General features: G+C 43.6%; 1 protein-coding gene across 1 annotated transcript in view; it reads right to left on the bottom strand.

Annotated features, from left to right (window-relative positions):
- Positions 1 to 257: 257 nt before the first annotated feature.
- The window catches only part of PHLPP1 (PH domain and leucine rich repeat protein phosphatase 1), a 216,776-nt gene continuing 194,875 nt past the window's right edge, over positions 258 to 22,158 (bottom strand). Inside the window, exons 13-17 of the mRNA XM_027576176.2 lie at positions 16,271 to 16,401; positions 11,954 to 12,058; positions 5,702 to 5,896; positions 3,301 to 3,529; positions 258 to 2,377 (exon numbers count right to left, since the gene is read on the bottom strand). Coding sequence (XP_027431977.2) covers positions 1,247 to 2,377; positions 3,301 to 3,529; positions 5,702 to 5,896; positions 11,954 to 12,058; positions 16,271 to 16,401 — 1,791 coding nt within the window. The 3' untranslated portion in view covers positions 258 to 1,246. The remainder of the gene's footprint in view (positions 2,378 to 3,300; positions 3,530 to 5,701; positions 5,897 to 11,953; positions 12,059 to 16,270; positions 16,402 to 22,158) is intronic.

Below are 22,158 nucleotides of genomic sequence, written 5' to 3'. Positions count from 1 at the left end.
GGATCTCCTCTATATAACGTCTGTCTATCCATCCCTGCATGATTCTAAAAGGAAATAGAAAGGCTTTAAGACCAGCTCTGCATAGGGTCAATTTCATTAGCTCATTCAAGGTCGGTTAACCTGTTGGGAGTTTTCCCTTCCAAAAAAAAGGCAGAACTATCTGGTAGCCCCAAAGTTACATCCATTCATTCCAAACCCAAGCTGGGTGTGATCTTGTAGACACACCTGGCTCCTGGGACAAAAGCAGATGGGTCCAATACTTGTAAATTTTATATTTATTATAACAAAAATTATGACGTTCATTTGTGCATTCTGCTTTAATATAACTCTTGGTATGTAAATGATCTAACTGGACGCTATACACTCATGCTGATTGTGGCAGCAAATAAGGAACACAAAACGTGTCTGCAAAAGTCAAGAGGCTGGGTGGGGGCAGGAGAGGAAGAAAAAAGGGTCCGAGGCCCCTTGGGTGCAGGTTCGTTTCTAGCGGCCTAAGATTCCCCCTTATCTGAACAGAAGTGCTCTTTCGCTGCTCAGCCTCCACACTGGATGAGCGCAGGTGGGGGTGTGAGGTGGGGGGGGAAGGCTCATCCGAGGGGGAGGAGGAGGAGAAAAGTCAGTTGTTTAGGCTGTGTCCTTAGGCCAAAACTGCAAAACATCTGAAGCGTCACTATACAACACTGAGCTATTTACAATAGAAATTTCTCAATCAACTGTTCTCTCAGAGAAAATTAGTGAATCCCAGTGACTTAAGTCACCTGACAGAGTAAAGCAACTCCTAGGAGTTAGTCTCCATATTCTACAAATGTCTATCATTTTCAAGACAAAAAAAAAAAAGCCTTTTCCTCCAAAGAAAGAAATACAGAATTACAATATTATTAAAATCATTTAGCACTGGCAACCCGCCCTGCCTTCCGAAAACAACAAAAAGCCATTTTAAAAAATATCACATTATCATTAACCGTTTCTCTGTAATATATTAAACCTTTTGTTCTTTGTCTTTACACATCTGATATGTTAGGGGGAGAGGTTAACAAATTTAAATCATACTGGTAGAGCATCACTAGAAGAGTGGTAATTAAAAAACAAAAACAAACGACAGAAGGAGAACCTACAGATGAGGCGCAAGGACAGGGTGGGGACGCGGGAGGGCGTGGAGTGAACCCCTGGTTTAACGTGAGCCTGGGAGACTCTCGCAACTCCGTCTTTCTCGGTTAGTTTATTTGGGAACTAGCGCTCAGGCGGGTCAGAGTGGCGTGTCACAGTAGTCCGGCAGCGGGTCCCCCGGGCAGGGCCGCGGCGGCGGCGGCGGCTGCCGCTTCATCATCTCCTTGACCTCCTCCTCCAGCTCCGGGGGGATGATGAACTGATCCTCGGGGTCCGGCTGGGCCGGCGCTGCGAAGTAGCCCCCGGGCTTTCGGAGCGGCGCGTCGGCCGCCACCTCGATCACGTTGTGGCTCCTTTCCTGCGGCGCCACGGAGCCGTTGGCCCGGCGCCGCCCGATGGTCCCCACGGCTGGCCCATCCGCCCTCCGGGACGGCCCCGGCTCGTCCTCGTTGGCGCTGATGACGATGCCCTCGTCGCTGGCGTCGGCCGGCGCGGGCGGCAGGCGCTGCGGCTCCTTGTCCTTGGCGCGGCCGCAGTGAATGTCCACTTCCACCTCCACGCGGCTGCCGTTGCTGAAGACGCCCGCGATGGGCGCCTCGTCGTCGCTGTCCAGACCGTTGTCGGAGAAGGCGCTGGAGAAGGTGGCGCTGGACAGCTGGCGCTGGAAGGGGTGGGCCGTGCCCACGGGGTGCAGCGCGCAGCGCGGCTCGCTGGCGTACGCGGGGCTGCTCTCGGCCAGGGCGCCCGCCGGTGGCTCGTCCGAGGCCGTGGAGCCCACCTCGCTGCTCATCTCGGACGTGGACAGCTCGCTGCTCATCTCGGACGCCAGGCCGCTGCTGGAGGACGGCACGCCCGGCGCGTCGGCCGGCCGCTCCCTGAGCACCGCGCTGCCGGGCGGCGGGAAGAGGCCCGGGCTGGGCGGCGGGCCGGCGCCCCCCGCGCCCCCCGCGCCCAGCTCGCAGCAGCAGAAGCTGTCCTCGGGGACGCTGAGCTGCACCACCACGGCGCTCAGGCTGTCGTGGCAGCCGTAGCTCTGCGCCAGCGTGCACAGCTTCTTGGCGGCGGCCAGGGCGTCGGGCACGGGGCGCACGGCGGCCACCGCCTCCTCGGACGACAGGCTGTCCCACAGGCCCTTGCTGCCCAGGATGAAGAACTCGTCCTGGGGGGTCAGGGGCACGGACTGCACGTGGGGCCGCGGCACCACGCTGGGGTGGAGGAAGGTGTAGCCCAGGATGCGCGTGGACTCCGTCACTCCGTTCACCTTGCCGTCCTGGAAGGGGAGGGGGCCCAGATGGACATTAAGGCACGTGGGAGGGGCCGAGCGCCACCCCCCCGCCCCCCCCGCCCCCCGACGGCCGGGCCGGACTCCGGCTCTCTCCCTCCACAGACGGCGAGCTTCTGCCGCAGTCCGCCGGGATCGTCCCTGCAGCCCCGCACCGTTTCCCCACGCATTCAGGGCGGGCTCGGCGTCTTGTGGGGAGCCGGAGACCGGGGCGGCACCCCGAGGGCCCGGGCTCAAGGAGCACCGCCATAAACATCCTAGGACGGAGCCTCACTCCGGGGTTTCTCAGCAGTGCCACTGGTGCCAAATAATCCTTTGTGGTGGGCGCCGTCCTGTGCATTGGAGGGTGGGGAGCAGCACCCGTACCTCTACCTGCTACGTGCCCAGAGCCCTCTCCACCTAGCCGTGAAAACCAAGTGTGCCCGCTGGGGCTGGGGGTGCAAAGAAACCCCGGGTGAAAAACCACTCCCTCCCTGACTCAAACGGGAACAGGACCTAAGTACCAAATCACAACTGGCTACGTTTACACTGACCCACAGACCTCGGAAGACAGGATGGCTGCGTTCCCGAGGGGAAACGGAGGCTCACAGGCCTCCGAGGCCCAGCCTGCAAGGGACAGAGTCAGGACCAGTACCAGCACTGTGACCTCCGGGGTGGCCCCCTCAGGCCCCGAACCCCCTGCTTCCCCGAGGGGCTTGTGAGCATCAGCTGAGCTAAGGGCATGAAACACCCGGCAGAGCCTCTGACACAGGGAGGCCATGGAGAAATATTTTTTTATCCTATATGTGATGTCTTCAGACTGCTGGTACAGAGGATTTGCTTTGTGACCTTGCAGACTTGGAATGTTGCTGGTTTCCGCCATGACCCTGGCCCCATCCTCCCCGCCACCCCAAGGAAAACCGTGCCCTCACCTCGGTGATAATGGCCTTGTGCCGTTTAATTCTCTTCCGCTCCTCTTCACAGCTCATGACGTATGATCTGGACAGAGGCAACGGCTTCCCGTTCCGACAGAGAACCGTTTGGCACTTGCCCACATTAGCAGAGGTCAAGGTAAAGGATCCTCCTGGGTCCATGGGGTCATGCTTGATATGACAGAGCACAGCAGCGCCCCCAAGTTTCTGCCCGGCCGTGCCGAGTTTCCTAGAACCCAAAGAGGGGGGGGGGGGGTGAAACCCAGACGTGACCGGTCACGTGTCAGCTTTGCTAACTCAACAGGAGGGCTAGGAGGAAAAACAGAGCCCGGGGGTTCCACTCGGTCTCTCTCACCAAAGCAAGCGCTGCTCCACTTCTCCAAGGAGGAGGGCCCGTGTGTGGAGTCTGCCCGCCACCCCCATGTCTGCGCACAACTGGGGGAATGCCCCTTTACCACCCAAGGAGCCCTTGTCCTGTGGCATCCAGCCTGCTGCTCCCTCATCATGGTGCTCCAAGGACAGAAGGGAAATGGCTACTTTGCTCCCTGTCCACCTCTTCAAATGCCCCCTGCCCCCAGCGAGGGGACCGAGGGAGCACTTCAACAGGTTTAACTGTACTCCACACACAGACAGATGCACTTCAACATGACCTGGCCCTCCTACCCTCTTCTCCTTTGTAAGGATGTTTGCTGGTATGAATGAGCCTTTAATTTCTGGACCATTCATGTTCTTGCCTTATGTGGGGAAGACTTTCTATACCCGTGTTACCTATTCTAGAATATTCAGAGGAAGGACATTCTAGTACTCAAGCTCCAAAGTGCTGGCGATATACCCCTTTTTTTCGTGACCCCTACTCTACAGATGGAGTACACAAAGCACCTACAAGTTCTGACAAAAGGAGCCAAGAACTCCTATCACAAGCTTCCCAGGGCCCTGCTGATCCTGAGTGGTGCTGAAGCAAGAAGGCTGAGCAGACTCCTCCGTTTACCAGGGCAGACCTGCAGGTCCTGTCAGCTCCTATCAATGCTCTAGTTTAGGCGAGCAGCAGGACCAGCAATGGAAAGCAGGGCTGCCTACTTGAGTAAGTTAGGATGTCAGGCGCAAGAAGACATACAGTTCCTCCAAAGGCTGAAAAGATCACTCCAGATCCCATGTCCTCTTAACAGGGCAAATAAGGGGCAAATGGCCCTGGAGATGGGTCAACAACTCGGGTCTGTAAGTGCAGACCTGTAGCCACCCCTGACCAGACGGGGCTGGAGGCCCGACCAGGGAAGCCCTGCTTGCTCTCTTTCCAGGCACAATGATTCCTTTGAGCAAAGCCAGCAACTGGATGGTACCTGGGGACCGGAACAGCTGGGAATCAGAGCTTGAGGGCTCATGTATCTATAAAAGGTAGACCTCTTTGGGGTGAGGGTGTGAAGGGAGTGTGTGCACATGTTTGTGCATATGATGATATGTGTTTGCTTTTTTCCCTAGGATACGATGGTGATAAAAACAGAAAAGGAGATAGATGTGGCTGGTTGTTAGAACATTCTCTGGAGTCTTACTGCCCCAGGTCAAATTCTGGCTGCGCCATCTACTAGCTCTTAAGAGAAATTTGTTTTACTTCTCTGTACCTCAGTTTCTCATCGGTAAAGTAAGTACATTTTACCCAGTTTGATAGTTAATGTTACTGTATGGCATGTGGGGTATTTAGAACAATGACTGGTACACAGGGCTCACTAAATATTATCTATTATCAGTATTTAATTGCTAATGGTATGTGCCCAGTAGAATCTGAAAGACAGAGGTGAGTCTAGAAGCAAAGAATCTCATTGTAGCAGTCTCTACCAAGCTCTTCAAGAGGAGCTATTTAGGACTGAGGGTAACTTTAAAGGCTGCTCCAAACCAGCACTCCTTAGCAGATACTTTTTCTACCCCTGTTACAAAGCTACTTCATCCTCGGGCAGATTATCATGGCAAAGAAAAAGGAGAGCTCATCATTGTTCTCATGACCTTTAGGACACTCCCTGTTTCCTGGGCCCACGGGAGGGTTTGCAGTACAGTATGAACAGACAATTCCTTTACAACCTACAAAGCCATTAAAGTGACATAAGAAGGAGCAATTCTTTGAAGGAGGGAATGCTTCTAACATTCATCCCTAAGAGTTACAAACACAATTCCACGGTTTCTACAGTGACCAAAAGCTCTACACTAAATTTCTGTCATTGACTCAGCCTCCTACTAAGTTGTCTGAACACCAGTATGTCTCAAGGGGACATGGTCCATCCCTGATACTTACGCAAAACCAGATCACCTGAATGCCTCTTGCATACCCACATGCCACAGCAGTGCTTTGAGACTATTGGGCAAACACTCAAAGAAGAGCAAGAAAACACATAGCAGGGACTGGAAGTTTTACCTTTGCATAACAATGAACGTATTAACCATGTATTCTTCTTCGTTTTTTGTTTTCTGCAGCTCTTCGGCCAAAATGTCACTCATAGTGCACTGGAGGAGGTAGGGCACCTCCACGTTACGGTCTCCGTCAAATACCCCGTACAGGGCCTCCCGGTTGTCACAGAAGTTGTTCACAGACAGGGCCGCAACGCATAACCTGTGAAGCAAGAGTGAAATGTGCTGAGTCTGCTCATCTTTCCTTGTCCAACGCAACACTATTAACAGTCTTGTCTCTTCCTTCATGACCTCAGACGGGGGAAGAATAAACTAAGGTAAACTAACCCCGACTAAATTCTGTAAAGCAAATTAGAATGATTAACACTGATACTTCACATATGCCCATCTTCTGATTTTATTTTTCAATGGCAGAGAAAGAGAATAGGAGGTATGGGAAATAATAAAAGATTCTGAATCCATATGTCCATATTCATTCATAAACATTAAGGAAAACTTCCACGTTGGGCAAAATGGAGTAACAACTAAAACACTGGGACCTTTTGTATGTTATCCCCCCGCCTCCCCAAAACAACTTAAAGAAGGCAGGGAAAAAAAACCACCTATGGAACAATAGTATTCAGACACTGGCTGATAAGAAGTGCAGGTCAGAGAGCAAACATGAAGCTTGCCCAGCTTATTGCCTGGAGGAAGTTTCTGGGCTGCAGCTGGGGAAGGAGCTGAGGGAGGAGGCAGCAGTTAGGGCTGCAGCAGAGCAGTGGAGGTGGGAGTGTGCTCTGGAGGCCTGCAGAGTCTCTGCACTCCAGGCCTTTGCGGAACCACGTTGTTTCCAAGTAACTGTGCCCCATGCACTCTCCAAAATGAAACACAGAGGGAAAAAAAAAAAGGCAGGCAGACAAATAAGAGGCCAGGGCATCAGTGACTGCCAGGGCAACCTCAAGCAGCCAAATACACAGGGAACTGGAGTCTTCAAAAGAGGAGAGAGACAGGAAAAACCTTTGAAGAATTTAATGGCTGAAAAGATTTCAAATCTGATGAAAACTATAAACCTATAGATACAAGAAGCTCAACAAGTAGTAAGCAAAAGAAAATGAAAAAAAAAAACTGCTGAAAATCAGGAATAAAGGTGGGGGAGTAGGTAGAGGAACAAAGACACGAAGGACAGCAAACAATGCAGAAGACAGTGGAGCAACATCTTTAAGGTACTGACAGTAAAAAACTGTCAACCTGGATTTCCAAATCAGTGAAAATTGCTTTCAAAAAGGTAAGGTGCAATAAAGATGTTTTCAGATGCACAAATAACTTACTACTACCAAAAGACTGGCAGAATAAGAAACATAAAAGGAATACATGAAGCAGAAGAAAATACCAGATGGAAATCTGGATCTACATAAAAGAATGAGGTGTACAAGAAATGACAAATAGATGAGTAAATATAAAACTCATCTGAGAAATCATTTTCGAACAGTGGTTCTCAATGGGGGCAATTTTACCCGCGGGACCCATTTCTGACTGTCACAGTTGGGAGAGACGGTGCTATTGACATGTAGTAGGTAGAGGCCAGGGATGCTGCCAAACACCCTACAATGCACAGGACAATCCCTCCCTCCCTGCCCAACGATATTATCTGGCTCAAAATGTCAATAGCACTGAAGTTGAGAAACACTGCTTTAGAAAATGACTAAAGTAAAAATTATAACCATGTATTTTGGGGTTTATAACATAAGTAAAACATGAGAATACTGCAAAGACCAGGAGAGGGGAAATGGAAATACACACTGTAAGGTTCTTATATGTGAAGTGATAGATTAACTTATTATTTGAAGGTAAACTGTAATTAAAGGTTATACTACAAACACTAAAGGCATAATAATGAATAAAGGAGATAAAATGGAATCATAAATCCAAAAGAATGAAGAAAAAGACAAAGAACAGATGAGACAAATAGAAAACAGCTGGCAGATTTAAACCTAACCATATCAATTCCATTAAATATACAAGTGGTCTAAATACGGCCCCAGAAGACAAAGTCAGACTGGATTAAAAAAAAAAAAAAGGTTAAAAGTAAAAGGATAAAAGATATACTATGCTAAAGAAGATACATTAAGATCAAAGTATATTACAGAACAAAGAGTATTCAGTTCATTCATCACAAAGCTACATTTTAAATGTTTATGCACTTAAGACAACTTTGAAACACATGAAGCAAAACTGATAAAACTAGGAGAAACAAACCGATTATTATAGTCTCTCAGCCACTGACAAACAAGTAGATAATCAGTAAGATATTCAAGACTTCAACAACATCAACCAACTTGATCTAATTGACACCCTACCCCAACAGCAACAGAATACTCATTTTTTCCAAATGCAGAGAATATTTACCCAGAATATTCTAGGCCACAAAAAGTCTCAATAAATTTAAAGGATCCAAGTCATTCAAAATACATTCTCCAGTCATACTGGAGAAATTGCTTAGAAGGAAATGTATAGATCTAAATGCTTATATTACAATATTAATGTTCTAAGCTCAAATCAATGACCTAAACTTCCACTTAAACTAAAAAAGAGCAAAACAAACTGAAAGCAAGCACAAAGAAAATAATAAAAATAAGCAGAAGTCAATGAACTAGAAAACAAATACAACAGGGAAAAATCAACAAGACCAAAAGCTGGTTCTTTGAGAATATCAGTAAAATTAATAAACCTCAAACCAAACTGATCAGTATAAAAAGACAAATTACCAACATCAGGAAGGAGAGCCATTACTACAGATCCTACAGATTTTAAAGCATAATAATATGAATAAGTTTGTCAAACGTGAAAACTAGATGAAAGGGATAAATTCCTTAAAAGACCTAAATTACCAAAGTTCATTCTAGAAGAGATAGATAATCCCATAGCAAAGAAACAGAATGTGTAGTTAGAAGCCAAAGAAAATTCCAGGTCCAGATGGCTTTTATTGGTAAATTCTACCAAACCTTCAAGGAAGAAATATCAATTCTGTACAAACTTTTCAAGAAAACTAAAGAAGAGGAAACAGTCCTCAACAATGAGGCCAGCATTACCCTGATACCAAAGCCAAAGACATCACAAGAAAACTACAGGGGCATGAGCAACAGATTACCAGCAAATTGAATCCAGCAGCCTACGAACAGGACAATACATCATGACCAAGTAGAATTTATCTTGGGCATGCAAAGCTGATTCAGCATTCAAAAATCAAAGTAATTTACCACACCGACAGACTAAGGAAGAAAACATATGGTCATCTCAACTGAATGCAGAAAGAGCCTATGACAAAAACTTTTAGCAAAGTATGATTAGAAGGGAATTTTCTCAACTTGATAAAGGGTGTCTACAAAAATACCTTCATAATCATATTTGATGTGAAAGAATATATTCTCACCAAAGATATATGGATGGATGATAAATGCATGGAAAGGTGATCAGCATCATTAGTCATCATGAAAAGCAAAATTAACCCACAATGAGCTATCGCTATTAGAATGACCAAAACTGCCACCACCACCTTGTAACAGGAAGCACTGGTAAGGATGTGCAACTAGAAGTCTCACACATTGTGGCTGGGAATGCAAAACTGGAAAGGAATCTGGGAGTCCTTTGGAGCTAAGTATCTAATCCTGCTCCTAAGTATTTACCCAGGAGAAAACACAAGTTCACACAAAAACCTGTACACGACTCTTTATAGCACTCATTGTTTATATTTGCTGAAAAGTTGAGACACTCTCAATAGATTTCAAATGGTGAATGGATAAATGATAATACATGCATGCAATGGAGTAATACTCAGCAATATAAAGGAACTAACATGTGACATCACAGATGAATATAAAATGCATTATGCTAAGTGACACACGGTAGACTGAGGTGGTTGTCTTCTATATAATTCCATCTATATGACATTCTAGAAACGGCAAAACCAAGGCAACAAAACCAGGTCAAGAGTTGCCAAGGGCTGGGGTCAGGAGAACTGACAACACGGGGGCACGGGAGAATTCTGGGGAGTGACGGGGCTGCTCTAGAACCTGACTGCGGTGGTGGTTACACAATCACATTCTTTCATCAAAACTGCAGGGCTGTACTCCTAAAAGGGTGAATTTTGTTGAATATAAATAACTTTTTATTCTGTATATTAATAAAAACAATGAAGACCAGATCTACATCATGGCTAGACTGAGATATGAACCTGAAAAAATAACTTGAGGAGTTAGGGGATAAATAATAGTAAGAACCATTATCCTTAACAATAGCTCACACTTACATAGCATTTACTGTAACATTCTATTTTTTAATCTAGATGGTGGTTTGCAGATGTGTTCCCTTTAGTTGTATACTTATGTACTTCGTTGTTACCTATGTTATACTTCAATATAACGTTTCTTTAAAAAAAAAAAGTAGGGACATCTGGGTGACTCAGTCGGTTAAGCATTTGACTCTTGATTTCAGCTCAGGTCATGATCTCAGGGTCACTAGGTCAAGCCCCCTGTCAGGCTCTGAGTTGAGGTTGGGTGTGGCACCTGCTTTAGATTCTCTCTCCTTCTGCCCCTCCACCCACCCTGCTCTTGCACATACTTTCACTCAAAAAAAGTAATGGGGGAAGGGGGAATTATGTAGGAAAAAACAGGTCTAATTGGTCCCTTGCTTCATTAATATATAGGAGTAGATAATACATTTTAATATCCAGAGATGTTTAAAAGCCAATCTAGGGTTTCACATCAGTGTTCTGGAATTAGAAAGCAGTTTCACATACTGGTGGTTATAAGCAAGACCTAGGTCTTTTAAAAAAAGATCTCCAGAAAGGAACTCTGAGTGCTCCAAAGAATGTACTAATTTCTCCCCAAAAGACAGTGCTAACACAAGGCAAAATACACAGAACTAAGGCAACAACCAGAGCCTGGTACAGCTGGTCATTCTGCCTTTATTGGGCAAATGGAGCAGAGGTGCTGAAATGGGGGCTGCCTCTTCCCTAGACTGCACAACACCAAGTCCCACCCTTAGGGAAAGAAGGACCAATGCGTCAGATCCAGAACTTGATTCTGTTTTCTGCTCAAAGGGCGGGGGGGGAAGAAAGGGGGCAGCATGGTGACCACAATTCCACTTTTTATTTTCCGTGAAAGGTATTCAGCTAGTCAGTGGTTCCCATTCCTGGATGCACATCAATGTCACCTGGGGGAGATTTTAAAACATTCTGAAATGCTAGGCGTAGGCTGAAGTTCCTCCCCTGACTGATTCTGAAGTGCACCCAGGGTAGAATGTTAGGTATTACGGAACTGTCTTCCACTTTTTCTTTCCTTATTCTCGATATTTCATGTTGTGATACCTTAGCTAATTATGACTATTCTAATTTATAGGAGGCTTTCCTTTTCTGGTATTTTCTGGTACTAATTATTAGCACCTCTTCATAAGAAGCAAGCCCGAAGAGCTTGATTACAATTCTCAGGAAAATCAATATTTGCACCTGAGACAAGGAAGAAAAAGAAATTGAAATTGAGATGGACAAGTCCTGGCGGCAAGACAAGCAGCTGACCTCACAGGGAATGAACATGAAACTCCTGCCAACCTAATTTATTGTTTTTTAAAGATTTATTCATTTATTTTAGAGCGTGTGCATGAAAGCGAGTGTGTGACCTGGAGTGGGGCGCGGCGGGTGCAGAGGGAGAGAAATCCTTAAGCAGACTCCCCGCTGAGCGCAGAGCCCCACGTGGGGCTCAATCCCAGGACTGGGAGATCATGACCTGAGATGAAATCAAGAGCTGGCCGCTTAACCGACTAAGCCACCCAGGCACCCCCTGCCAAGCTAATTTAAGATTGTAAGAAACAGCTCCAAGAACCACTAATCAATAACGGAAGTGATTGAATATGGGCAATCAAGGCTACTTCTCCTTCAACACTATCCCCTGTTTTGCTCGGTAAACAGGCTTCAAACAAAGATCGACTTTTCCAAAGGGCAGGGATGCATTTCAATACTTAGGTCTTCTCCAAACACTGGAGTCTCACACAGACTGAATGTGTCAGTTACACTGTACCCTAGCAACATCTCTCACAAAGAGAAGAGTACGTGATGCCAAGCAGGGCTTAGCTTACTGTTCAAACGTAAGACTTGAGGTGGCCTCACTTTAGGGAATCCTGCTCAGATCAATGTGACACGAGGAAAGTGTGTGTTAGCACTGAGTATCTTCCCCACTAAAGAAGGGAGGCGGGCTGGAGGCGCTTCTCACTCCAAAGTTTCACCCACTTGTTTTTCACCCCTGAGGCTTCAGTATATCCATGGCTCCAGACAGCTGGGGCTCCAGATGCATCTCCTGCGGAAGGCTGATCAATCTTGAAACAGCGGATATTACTAACAAGAGAAAAGAAAGGGACGGGAATCAAAGTCAAAGATGGGTGAAATGCTACCTTTATTTGAGAGATGAAAAACACCCGCTAAGCACTCTGTACTTACCATTTGTGTTTAACATGTCTAAAATATTTATCAGCAAGAACTAGCTACTCAACAAAGTGAAAACAAAGGGGCATGAAAATAAGTTTTTATCAGCATCCTAGGGTGGTGATTCGAGACCTTTACACATCACACTTCGATGGCTGCTGTCTCCTGGGCATGAAAAAGACTGCTCTCAACCTTAGTTTGAGAAAACATTACGTTGGGTGTATTCTTACAGTCTGAACACCCAGATTTGAAAAGTACGAAACCTAAGCCACAATCATATTGTATTTGAATGAGAGAATTCTGCAACATTCATCCTCAAATCCAATTTCTGCTCGTATCACCCCTTCCAATATTTCACAAATATTGAGGACTTGCCATCCCTTAAGCTTCCAATTCTTTGCTCATTTGCAGCCATTCATGCTAAGACTAATACCATGAAATTATGAAAGGAGGGGTATTTCAATAAATTACACATTAACACTGTGAATTAAATGGGAGACAAGTCATCTCACCTCGCTGTCACATGCCATAACTGGTCCAACAGGACCCAAGACAAATACTGAAAGTGTAAACTCTCGAATGGGGTTTATTAAAAACCACCCTACTAGAAAGTATTCAGTGCCCCCAACAGGAAGTCCTACAGATGTGAAACAGTTTTTTAAAAAGGCTGGCTACCACACGGTGAAATAAATCCTACTTACTTATAAATTGCCACTGGTTTTTCCCCCTCTATTACTTATACAAGAGAAAAAGCTTACATATAATCTCTTAACACAGACACTTCTGTCATGACCCCAAGAATTTAACTCCAAAATACAACAAACACTGAATACCCTTCAACTCTAAGAAGTAAATCTATACCTAACTGTATTCACTTTGATTCTAGAAATAGATGATTGCAATTTCTGTGAAATTTAAAAATATTTTGTGAAAGAAAAGTTTCTACTCTCAATTACCAGCAAACATTCACTCTTCCCTTTATCCTAAACTGGAAAAGTGCCAACAGAAAATCCTGAAGTAAAACTAATACCTTATTTCATAGCAGAGCTATATATCCTCTTTTCAAAGTTTTCAATCCTAACAATAAAAGAGGGGCATTTAAAAAGACAGTCTGCCATTATCTGCTATTCATATGACCTGGCACCAGATTTCATCCCTGCACAATGGTAAGCAAATGAGAAGCATTTCTTAAGGCCTACCTAAGGTTCTCACGACATCTTCGCTACCTTTCTGAATTCCAGAGAAAAACGGAAGGCTCATTTCTAAAGACATTTATACTTTTTATAGAACACAGAACCTTCAAAGAAATAATTCCATTTCCTAGCCTGAAATTAAAGAAAAAGTAATCCTTAAACTCCCCCCCAATCCCTTCTGGTTAAGCGGGGCTTTCGCCCTCTCTGCCTAGCTGAACAGTGTGGCTGAGAAGCTGTCCGAAATGACCTGAATGTCGACTCTTGTACCTCTTTAAACCAGTCTGGGAGAACATGGGAGCTGGAGCTCAGTCACACAGAAGAGCCACCATATGCACTCACCGTGGCTCATGCCCAATAAACAGGCCAAGCCTCTAGAAGCACAAGAAATACATTAGATATGGAAGCTCTCGCAAGTTAGGAGGAAGCCATAGATAGCCTTCCTAACGTTGTTAAACAGAAGACAACATCTTTACATAAAAGTGTTATGATTTCATTGTTACCTTTTTAAAATCTGAGAACACATGTGTCTTTGTAGTTGCTCAGGCCAGTTCAGTAACACGTTCACTGCAGAGTCTTGAACAAATAGATTTTTCTTACACATGTATAATAGTGGGGTCATTCTATATATGTGGTTTTGCATCTTTTTTCTAATTACATCATGAACATTTTCCCATGACATTTTATGTTCATCCTAAAGATAATTAGATATATCTTGATGACTACCTCTGTGCCTAAAATGAGCACATTTCTGATTATTTTTTAAAATAGAAACAGAAATAGAAAACCTTGGTCTAAGTACGTGAATATTTTTAAAAGCTTCATACACAGAGTCAATAGCATTTAAGAAAAGTTATGTCAATTTACAGTACTCCAGCAGCACCAATTTGAGGGAGGAAAATGTTATTTAAATATTTACTATTTCCTTGATATACTGAGATTGAACATCATGTTTTCATGTGCCTATCTGTACTTCTTTTGTGAAATGTTAATGTTCTTTGCTTGTTTGCTGTTTGAGTACTTTTCTTATAAGAGCATTTTCTATCGAGAATACTAATGCTTTTATTTTTGCTTTTTTTTTTTGTTTGCCAGTGTTTCTTCTTAAGAAGTTTGTCACTTGCCTTTTAGATTTACTCTTGATTGCTTCTGGAAAGATATTTCAAATTATTCTGTATAAAACATACTTTTAAATATTTATAACATAAATATTAAAACCAATCTATATATATTGATTTCTCCTCTTGTGATCCGTGCCTCCCACCTCCCCCCCACCACCACCTTTTTTGGCCTAAAAAGTCATATATGATTTTTTCTTACTTTTAGAAATTATTTCGTTTTATAGAGTTAACTCTTTAATTTAGCTGGAATGTATTTTGGTGTGTAGTACAAATTCAACTTTTTTCTCCAAACAGCTATTTCCATTTAGTAACTAATTTTGATATATTTTTAACAGAAAATTTCATATATTTGTAAGAATACTCAAAAGTTACCTGTATAAAGATGAAATACATATTGATGATCCATGCACTCTTAGTTCTGAGAAGTCCCTTAGCAAGTCTGTAGGCCATCTTCCCCATCACGTAGATGAGAAAACTAAGGTCTGTACAGACTCAGGGATTTGGGCCAAGGCTTCACATACTGATAAACGGTGGAGAGTGCCTAGGTCCCCTGTGGCTTTCCTACAACACTCTACTTAAGCAGTATTCTTCAATTATATATTGAAATCAATTAAGTACCTAGAACCAACAGGCACTAATTAGGCCAATTCTATCCAGGAATCACCCTGATGATGTTCAAATTCTGGCTTGCTCTAAAAGCCTAGGATAATATTAATAGACTACTAATGCTACTCTTTTTTTAAAAATTCTCCTTTTCCGTTTTTTCTAAGCTAATGGAATATGACTTTCAGCAGTAGACAGGGTAACAGGGTTTAAGCATAAATGGCAATACATGACTAGTGTGTATCCATGTCCAAGACTTACTTAAGACTGGCTGCAAAAATATTCTGAGAATTCAGAAATGTTTCAAGAAGGTAATGAAGACCATCCATAATCCTGCTATCCAAAGAACAACACTATTGTAACATTTTGTTTTATATCCTTGTGGGCATTTTCCAGGTGTACACAAGCACACACACCCAATGCACACATATTTATTTTGCAAAAAAGTGGGAACATACCATACAAATTTCTTTGTAAACATTCTCCTCATTTAACATCATATGTAGAGACCTTTAGTTAGTAATGTAACTCTACATTGTTGTTTTTAATGGCTATATAATATTCAATTGGGAAGCATAATTCAATTCTTTTGACATTTAGAGTTCTGTGATGAAAATTTTTTCAAGACATCTTTTCTAATGAGGTTTCCTTTAATGTTTTACACAGTGAACCTGTAATTCTCTACCGACATCAAGAGTGAGACCGTATCAAAGAACGTACCCTTCCCCAAACAAGAAGGTAACTTAGCAGGATCTAACTACCCCACACTCCCACTTTTGCTTAAATAATCTGGACTTTAGTTCCACATTGTGCATTTTCCCCACATTACACATCTCTTTCAAAATCCTTTCATAGCATTTGCATTAAGCATCACACCACGTTATCAGTAACTGAGATGTAAGTTTACATCTTGGCTAGTCATTGCTCTCCCCCGTCTTTCTTTCTGTCCCCTTTCCCTCTTTGTAGTCATTATTCTTGTTCTCTTTTTGTCTGGATACTTCCTCAGAAACTTTCTGACAGGACACCTGAGTATCCAACTATCTGAAATTGTTTTTGGCCCTTAATGATGGTGAACTATATAGACTCACAAATCACCTCAAACGTGTGTAGATACAGCTAATAAATCAACGGGTCCTTCATATTCTGTTCAATGTTTTCGCTAAGTTATAAATCCCATTGTCAGATGGGGCTGCCGAGCGTCACAAAATACTTACTTCAGAAGTTCCAAGGTTTTGTGATCGAGGGCAAGTCGGGGGTTTCCGGTCAGGTCTAGTTCTTGTAGTTTTGGAGGCAGGTTTTCTGGTAAAGTGACTTCGCTTAGCTCATTACAGCTCAGGTCCACGCACTGAAGGAATGAGGGGAAACAGGAAGTGAGGGCCTGGACAGGTGGTTCAGGTGGTTCTATGCTCCTACCCTTTACCCTGAGAATCCGTCGGACCATTCACTACATGATGCTGGCCAAATGCAGAAAAATGAGGTCGTCTGTTACCCTCCCATAAACACTTTAAAACAGATTTTGCTAAATGCAGCTAAAATGTTTACTGCCTTTGACTAATGCAGAAAATTTGTGTTCTTTACTCTCCCCATCTTTATGCTTTTAAGCTTATCTCTACATTAAAAAAATAAGCATTAACTGAAGACCCTAAGCATAGTTTTTCTTACTGCTCACAAAAATCTCTGCACCTGTTATGACCATAAGGATTACAGTTCTAACATCAAAATCCAACAGTGAAGGGCTTTCTTAAACTAAAAAACTTGCAACATGAGGAAAGGCAGGAAAACATACAAAATGAGAAGATAATTCAAAAGAAGCTAAATAAGAAATGGGTAAAAGATGAGCTGGTGCACATGCCTACTATATGCAAGGGAAAAAGGCACAAGTCACGTATGGATCCTGCCCTCCAGGCATCCACTACCTGGACTCTCCAACAGCTCCTGTCTAATCTCATTTGGGAAACAACCACAAAAAGGGTCAGCATATTGATTAGAACAAAAATTATGTGCTATCTGTGAATGGGAATAATACCTTCTTTCTCACAAAACCTGTGTAAGGCTTAAATGAGAAAAGCCCTAAAATGAGGTGCTGCATTTGCATGATGGAGCAGGGAACCAGGGTAGAAGGCAGCTCGCCATGTACAAGAGAGAATAAGAGTAATTGGCAATTTTTCTGGATAACAGAATATGTAACCCACAATTCGGCAGAATGGGTAGGAAGCATTCAATTATCTGGCTTGGGGTGGCAGCTTATTATAATTTAAGATAATGCCTCAAGAGCCTATTAAAGATCTTAAGATGGTTTGAAAGGCAAATTGCATCTGAGAATTTCAGAATATTAAAAGTAGACAATCATTTTTATTTGGAAAAATTCTTAAGTCTATTATGGATTGGGGAGGGACAGAGACTGAATAAAATGAAAACATGCATTTTTGGAGAAATATATTCTCAACTGACTTCAAAGGATGCAGTTTCCACACAAATTATTTTATACCCTTGCTCCCAAACAGAAGCAATGATATAAAATTATACGCAATTTAAAATAATTATTTTGGGGGGCACCTGGGTGGCTCAGTTGTTAAGCGTCTGCCTTCGGCTCAGGTCATGATCCCGGGGTCCTGGGATCCAGCCCTGCATCAGGCTCCCTGCTCGGCAGGAAGCCTGCTTCTCCCTCTCCCACTCCCCCTGCTTGTGTTCCCTCTCTCGTTGTCTGTCAAAAAATAAAATCTTAAAAAAAAAAATAAAAATGATTACTTTTTATTATGAGAGGATTATAACCACATTACAAAAAGTTCGACCAGCAGAAAAGCTTAGAAAACTTGCCTTAAATGTAGTACCCTAACACAACCAGTGTTACTATTCTATATTCTTGCAGCCTCATTAATACAAACCCAAACTTTTAAAAAACATAAATGTAGCACAATGTCATCACATTTCACTTATTCCCTATCTGCACTCCCATCACCTTTGATAGCCTTAATACTCTAAGTACAGAAATTCACTTAACCTAAACATTAATAGGGAAACTGTCCTCTCTTTTTTCTTCTGTTTTTCCACTTATAATGGTTCCATCAACAGTCAACTGGACTTCAATGAAAAACTGATAATACTTATTAATGACGGGCTATTCCATCAGGATATACATGAGCACAGGGAAGACAAATGGTATCAGCACAATGTGCTGAGTAGTGATGAAACCCAAGGGCTGGCTGATGCATAACTTAGAACAAGTGATTGAAAGAAACAAATTCAGGTCAGAGCATGCCCTACAGGGAAAGACTACAGACCTTTCAGAACATTACTGAATTTTATGAAATTGATAAGCAACATTTTTCTAATGTTACCTAATGATTTAAATTTTCACAGTTCTGCAGTTGTAATTGCTCATTGTTTAAATTACGAAATTATAAAATGAGTTCAGTAGGGTATTTATAAAGACAATGCTGGCAATATCTTTATAAATAATCCTCTTAGGTGGTGCTTATCAACATCACGACCCCCCCCCATCCTTAATTTACTGCAGCCAGCTCCTGTACTCCGGCCACCACGTCAGCTCCCCCGGGGAGGCCTGGGACCGCACCCGGACTTTGCTCTAGTCTCGCTTCCCTCTGACCCACTCCCCACCAGGCTGTCAGGGTGACTCAGACGTGCTTTATCCCATCTGACCACACTCCGCCTTCCAATCTGCCACCAGACTCCTCAGCATGTCCAACAAGGCCCTTCATCTGCACCTTTCGCCACCTGCTTCCTCACACTCTATATTCAGCTGTGTCAAGCTTAATTCCAGTCCCTGCATGTGTCATGTTCTCACTTGTGCCTCTGCACACACTACTGTGACTGGGCCTCTTCGAGCTTTCCTTGCCTCTCACCTGGTAAAATGTGCCTTATGCTTCTAGTCTCAACTCAGTGCCAATTCCACTAGGACCCCTGTTTCAACTGATGCCCCTTGCTTATTTATTCCTTCCATTAGCCTATGATCCTGGGAACAGGCACTGCGGCTTCTCCTCCCATGTCCTGAGTGCTGTGCGGCACAAAGAGCAGTGCCCAATGAATGCTTTCCTTCAAATGAGAAGCCAATGAACAGCTAATTGCCTGGGAACAGGTAGACAATTATTTGCTGAACGAATACATGAACGGATCTTCTGAGAAGGTCCTCCTTCAGTCAGCTAGGATGGGAACTGAGACACATGTGCTTAGATTAAATTCGGTCTGGAGTAAGTCACACCCCAATGCGACACTTTCTTTAGTAGCAAATTGTGCTGCACATTGAAGGAGGTTTGTTCATAAAAATTGTAGGATGCTGGCACCTGGCGCTACCTACTGGCATGCACATAAATAGTGAATGCTCCATTTACAAGTACTATTTCCTATTCTTTTAACAGTTCTCAACAAACACTTGTTGGCTGAGTGAGTGTAATGGCTGCCACTGGGAAAACAGAAAATTGGGGGGTGAGACTGGAGAAAAACACATTACTTGCATAGCCTATGTTATTTAATGTATGTTTCTCTATTGTTTAATGCGCTAAAACTTTCTTGAAAATACATTGCTAAATAGAATGTTAAATCTGCCTACCACATGACTAACAAAGTTACCTTTCCCTCTCAGGCCTCTTCTAAGACATAGCTTGCAAAAGTTACTTGGCTTTCATACAAAATTCTGGTAAGAATACTGAAAACAGAATTATCCAATCCTCGGAAAAAGTGAGATAACTCATACTTGGAGGAACTCATGACTTAGAGGAAAATTACTGCTAATACGTTTAGCTAAGAGCACAGGAAAATAATCAGTGCATCTTAAAGAGAACTGATCTGATTTATCACTTAAGCATAGTTATCACCAAAGCTCCAATATCTTTATTATATTTTCCTCATAAAACATTATTAAAGACATAGGCATATTCATTTTTAAAAAAGATTTATTTATGTATTTTAGAGAGAGAGCGAGCGAGCGAGCGAGCACATGAGCGGGGAGGCAGAGGGAGAGAGAGAATCTCAAGCAGACTCCGCACTGAGCATGGAGCCTGACCTGGGGCTTGATCCCAGGACCCTGAGATCATGACCTGAGCCGAAACCAAGAGTCGGACACTCAGCTGACTGAGCCACCCAGGTACCCCAGGCATATCCATTTTCATTGCAGCGTGTGTTCTATTACCTGCCGGATAACTGCCAGTGTTGCCCTCAAACGGCAACTTTACCTCCTGGCTCTGGGCGACTCTGCAACCGCTTGCGTGATTCTTCAGAGCACAGCGAGCCCGCCCCCGCAGCCATGCTGCCCCACAGCTCTGTCAGGTGCAAAAGGGGGGCTCCCAATCACCTCTGCACTCCGTTGCCCTCACGGAGCGAAAGCCGCTGATGTAATTATTTCTGTAACTATTTAGACATGTACATTGTTTAAACTGCCCCACCTTTCATCAGGGAGTTGCAAAAGAAGACCTTTAATCTTGTATAAAGCCTCCTTCTCTATTACAAATACTGTGATTTTTCTCTGAACAGCTTCACTAATTTTCATTATGAATTCATTAAGAAGCAAACAAATGCAAGTAGTCATCCAAAGGAACACTGATTTGGCACCTACAAAGCGGCAGACAATAGGCCAGACATCAGGGATCTACAGAGATGGCACCGCAGGCCCCACCCCGGGGAATTCCCAGGCCGGAGTGGGAAATAAACACTACTACCTCCAGCTGTGAATCAACAACAGGGTCAAGTGTGCCTGGTCATGACAGCAAAGGGGCCACTACTGAGACTTTCCAGGACAGGATTTTTGTGAGGAATCAAAGTTAAAGGTAATGTTAGGAAATCTCCTAAATAATTAATACTGACCCAGATTCTAGGACCATAACGACGACTGCTTCTGGTTTCTGGCTTTCAGATATGCAGTATAAATGCCTCGATGACCTTTTAGGTCTAGGAGGTCAGCTATTCTACCCAGCTAACACTTAACTGGTCCCTGATCTGTCTTCATTTGCATATCCTACTTTCCAAAGAATTAATCTCTTTTCTTTCATCCGTTCTGACCCAGCCATTTCCCCATGATCTTGGTGTCTTTATCACCAAGCTGGTTCTCGTTCTCTCTCTCTCTCTCTCTCTCTCTCTCCTTAGAAACAAGAGCAAGCAGAGTTTGATTCCAAGGGATAGTCAACTTCATACTTCACTTCCCAGTGAAACTAACACAGATCCTAGAGATGAGTTCACTCACCTTATCCAAGTAGGTCGTCACTGCATAGTACAACATGAAAACAATCTTCTGAAGAAGATTTAAAACATTTTATTTTATTATTCTTTTTAATCTTTTTTTTTAAGTTTTTTTAAAAATTTGTCAGAGAGAGCACAAGCAGGGGGGTGTGGTAGGCAGAGGGAGAAGCAGGCTCCCCGCTGAGCAAGGAACCCAATGTGGGACTGGATCGCAGGACCCTGGGATCATGACCTGAGGCAAAGGCAGACGCTTAACCGACTGAGCCACCCAGGCATCCCAGATTTAAAACATTTTAAAAGATACTGTTCATCCAGTAATTAAAATCAAGATGCCACAGGAACATGCTAAATTTAAAAAAGAAGTTGCTGATATGGTGTTTAAACTACAAATTTCATGCACATGTGTCACACGTTTGTCTACTTAAACCACACTTCAAAAAAGGTTAGTCACTAACTGGAAGTTACTCAACTAAGATCTTGGGGAACCGAGCGCCGTATTCATGGTCACTTTTGCTATTTGGATTCATTACCACGAGCGGCCGAAATGTGGACTTCAGCTCAGGACCAGCCAAGCCAAGTCTGGCTTATATGGTGACTCTGAAATCATGTCTTCTTCTCTACCTCATTGAGAGCTGATCTATATCCAGAGGGAAGCCCTTCTATTTTAGAACCAGGATAGAAAAATAACCTGCTCTGGGAATACAGGACTGGAGGTAGGGAAGATTTATTTGAAAGTGCTAAACAAAAGTGAAGACAATAAAACTAAGGAACAAAAGTACTCTGACTCTGGGTCTACTTGGGCTCACTGGAAAATTCTGAAAATAGAAAATGTTTTCCTACTAATAACTTATATGACCTTCTTGCCCAAGTATAGAAATCGATGCCTGAGGATGAGCAGATCTCACTGAATGTA

The sequence above is a fragment of the Zalophus californianus genome, chromosome 14 (genome assembly GCF_009762305.2).
Source record: "Zalophus californianus isolate mZalCal1 chromosome 14, mZalCal1.pri.v2, whole genome shotgun sequence".
NCBI lineage: Eukaryota > Metazoa > Chordata > Mammalia > Carnivora > Otariidae > Zalophus > Zalophus californianus.
Note: the sequence above shows the minus strand (reverse complement) of the source record. Positions and strands in the feature narration are given on the sequence as shown.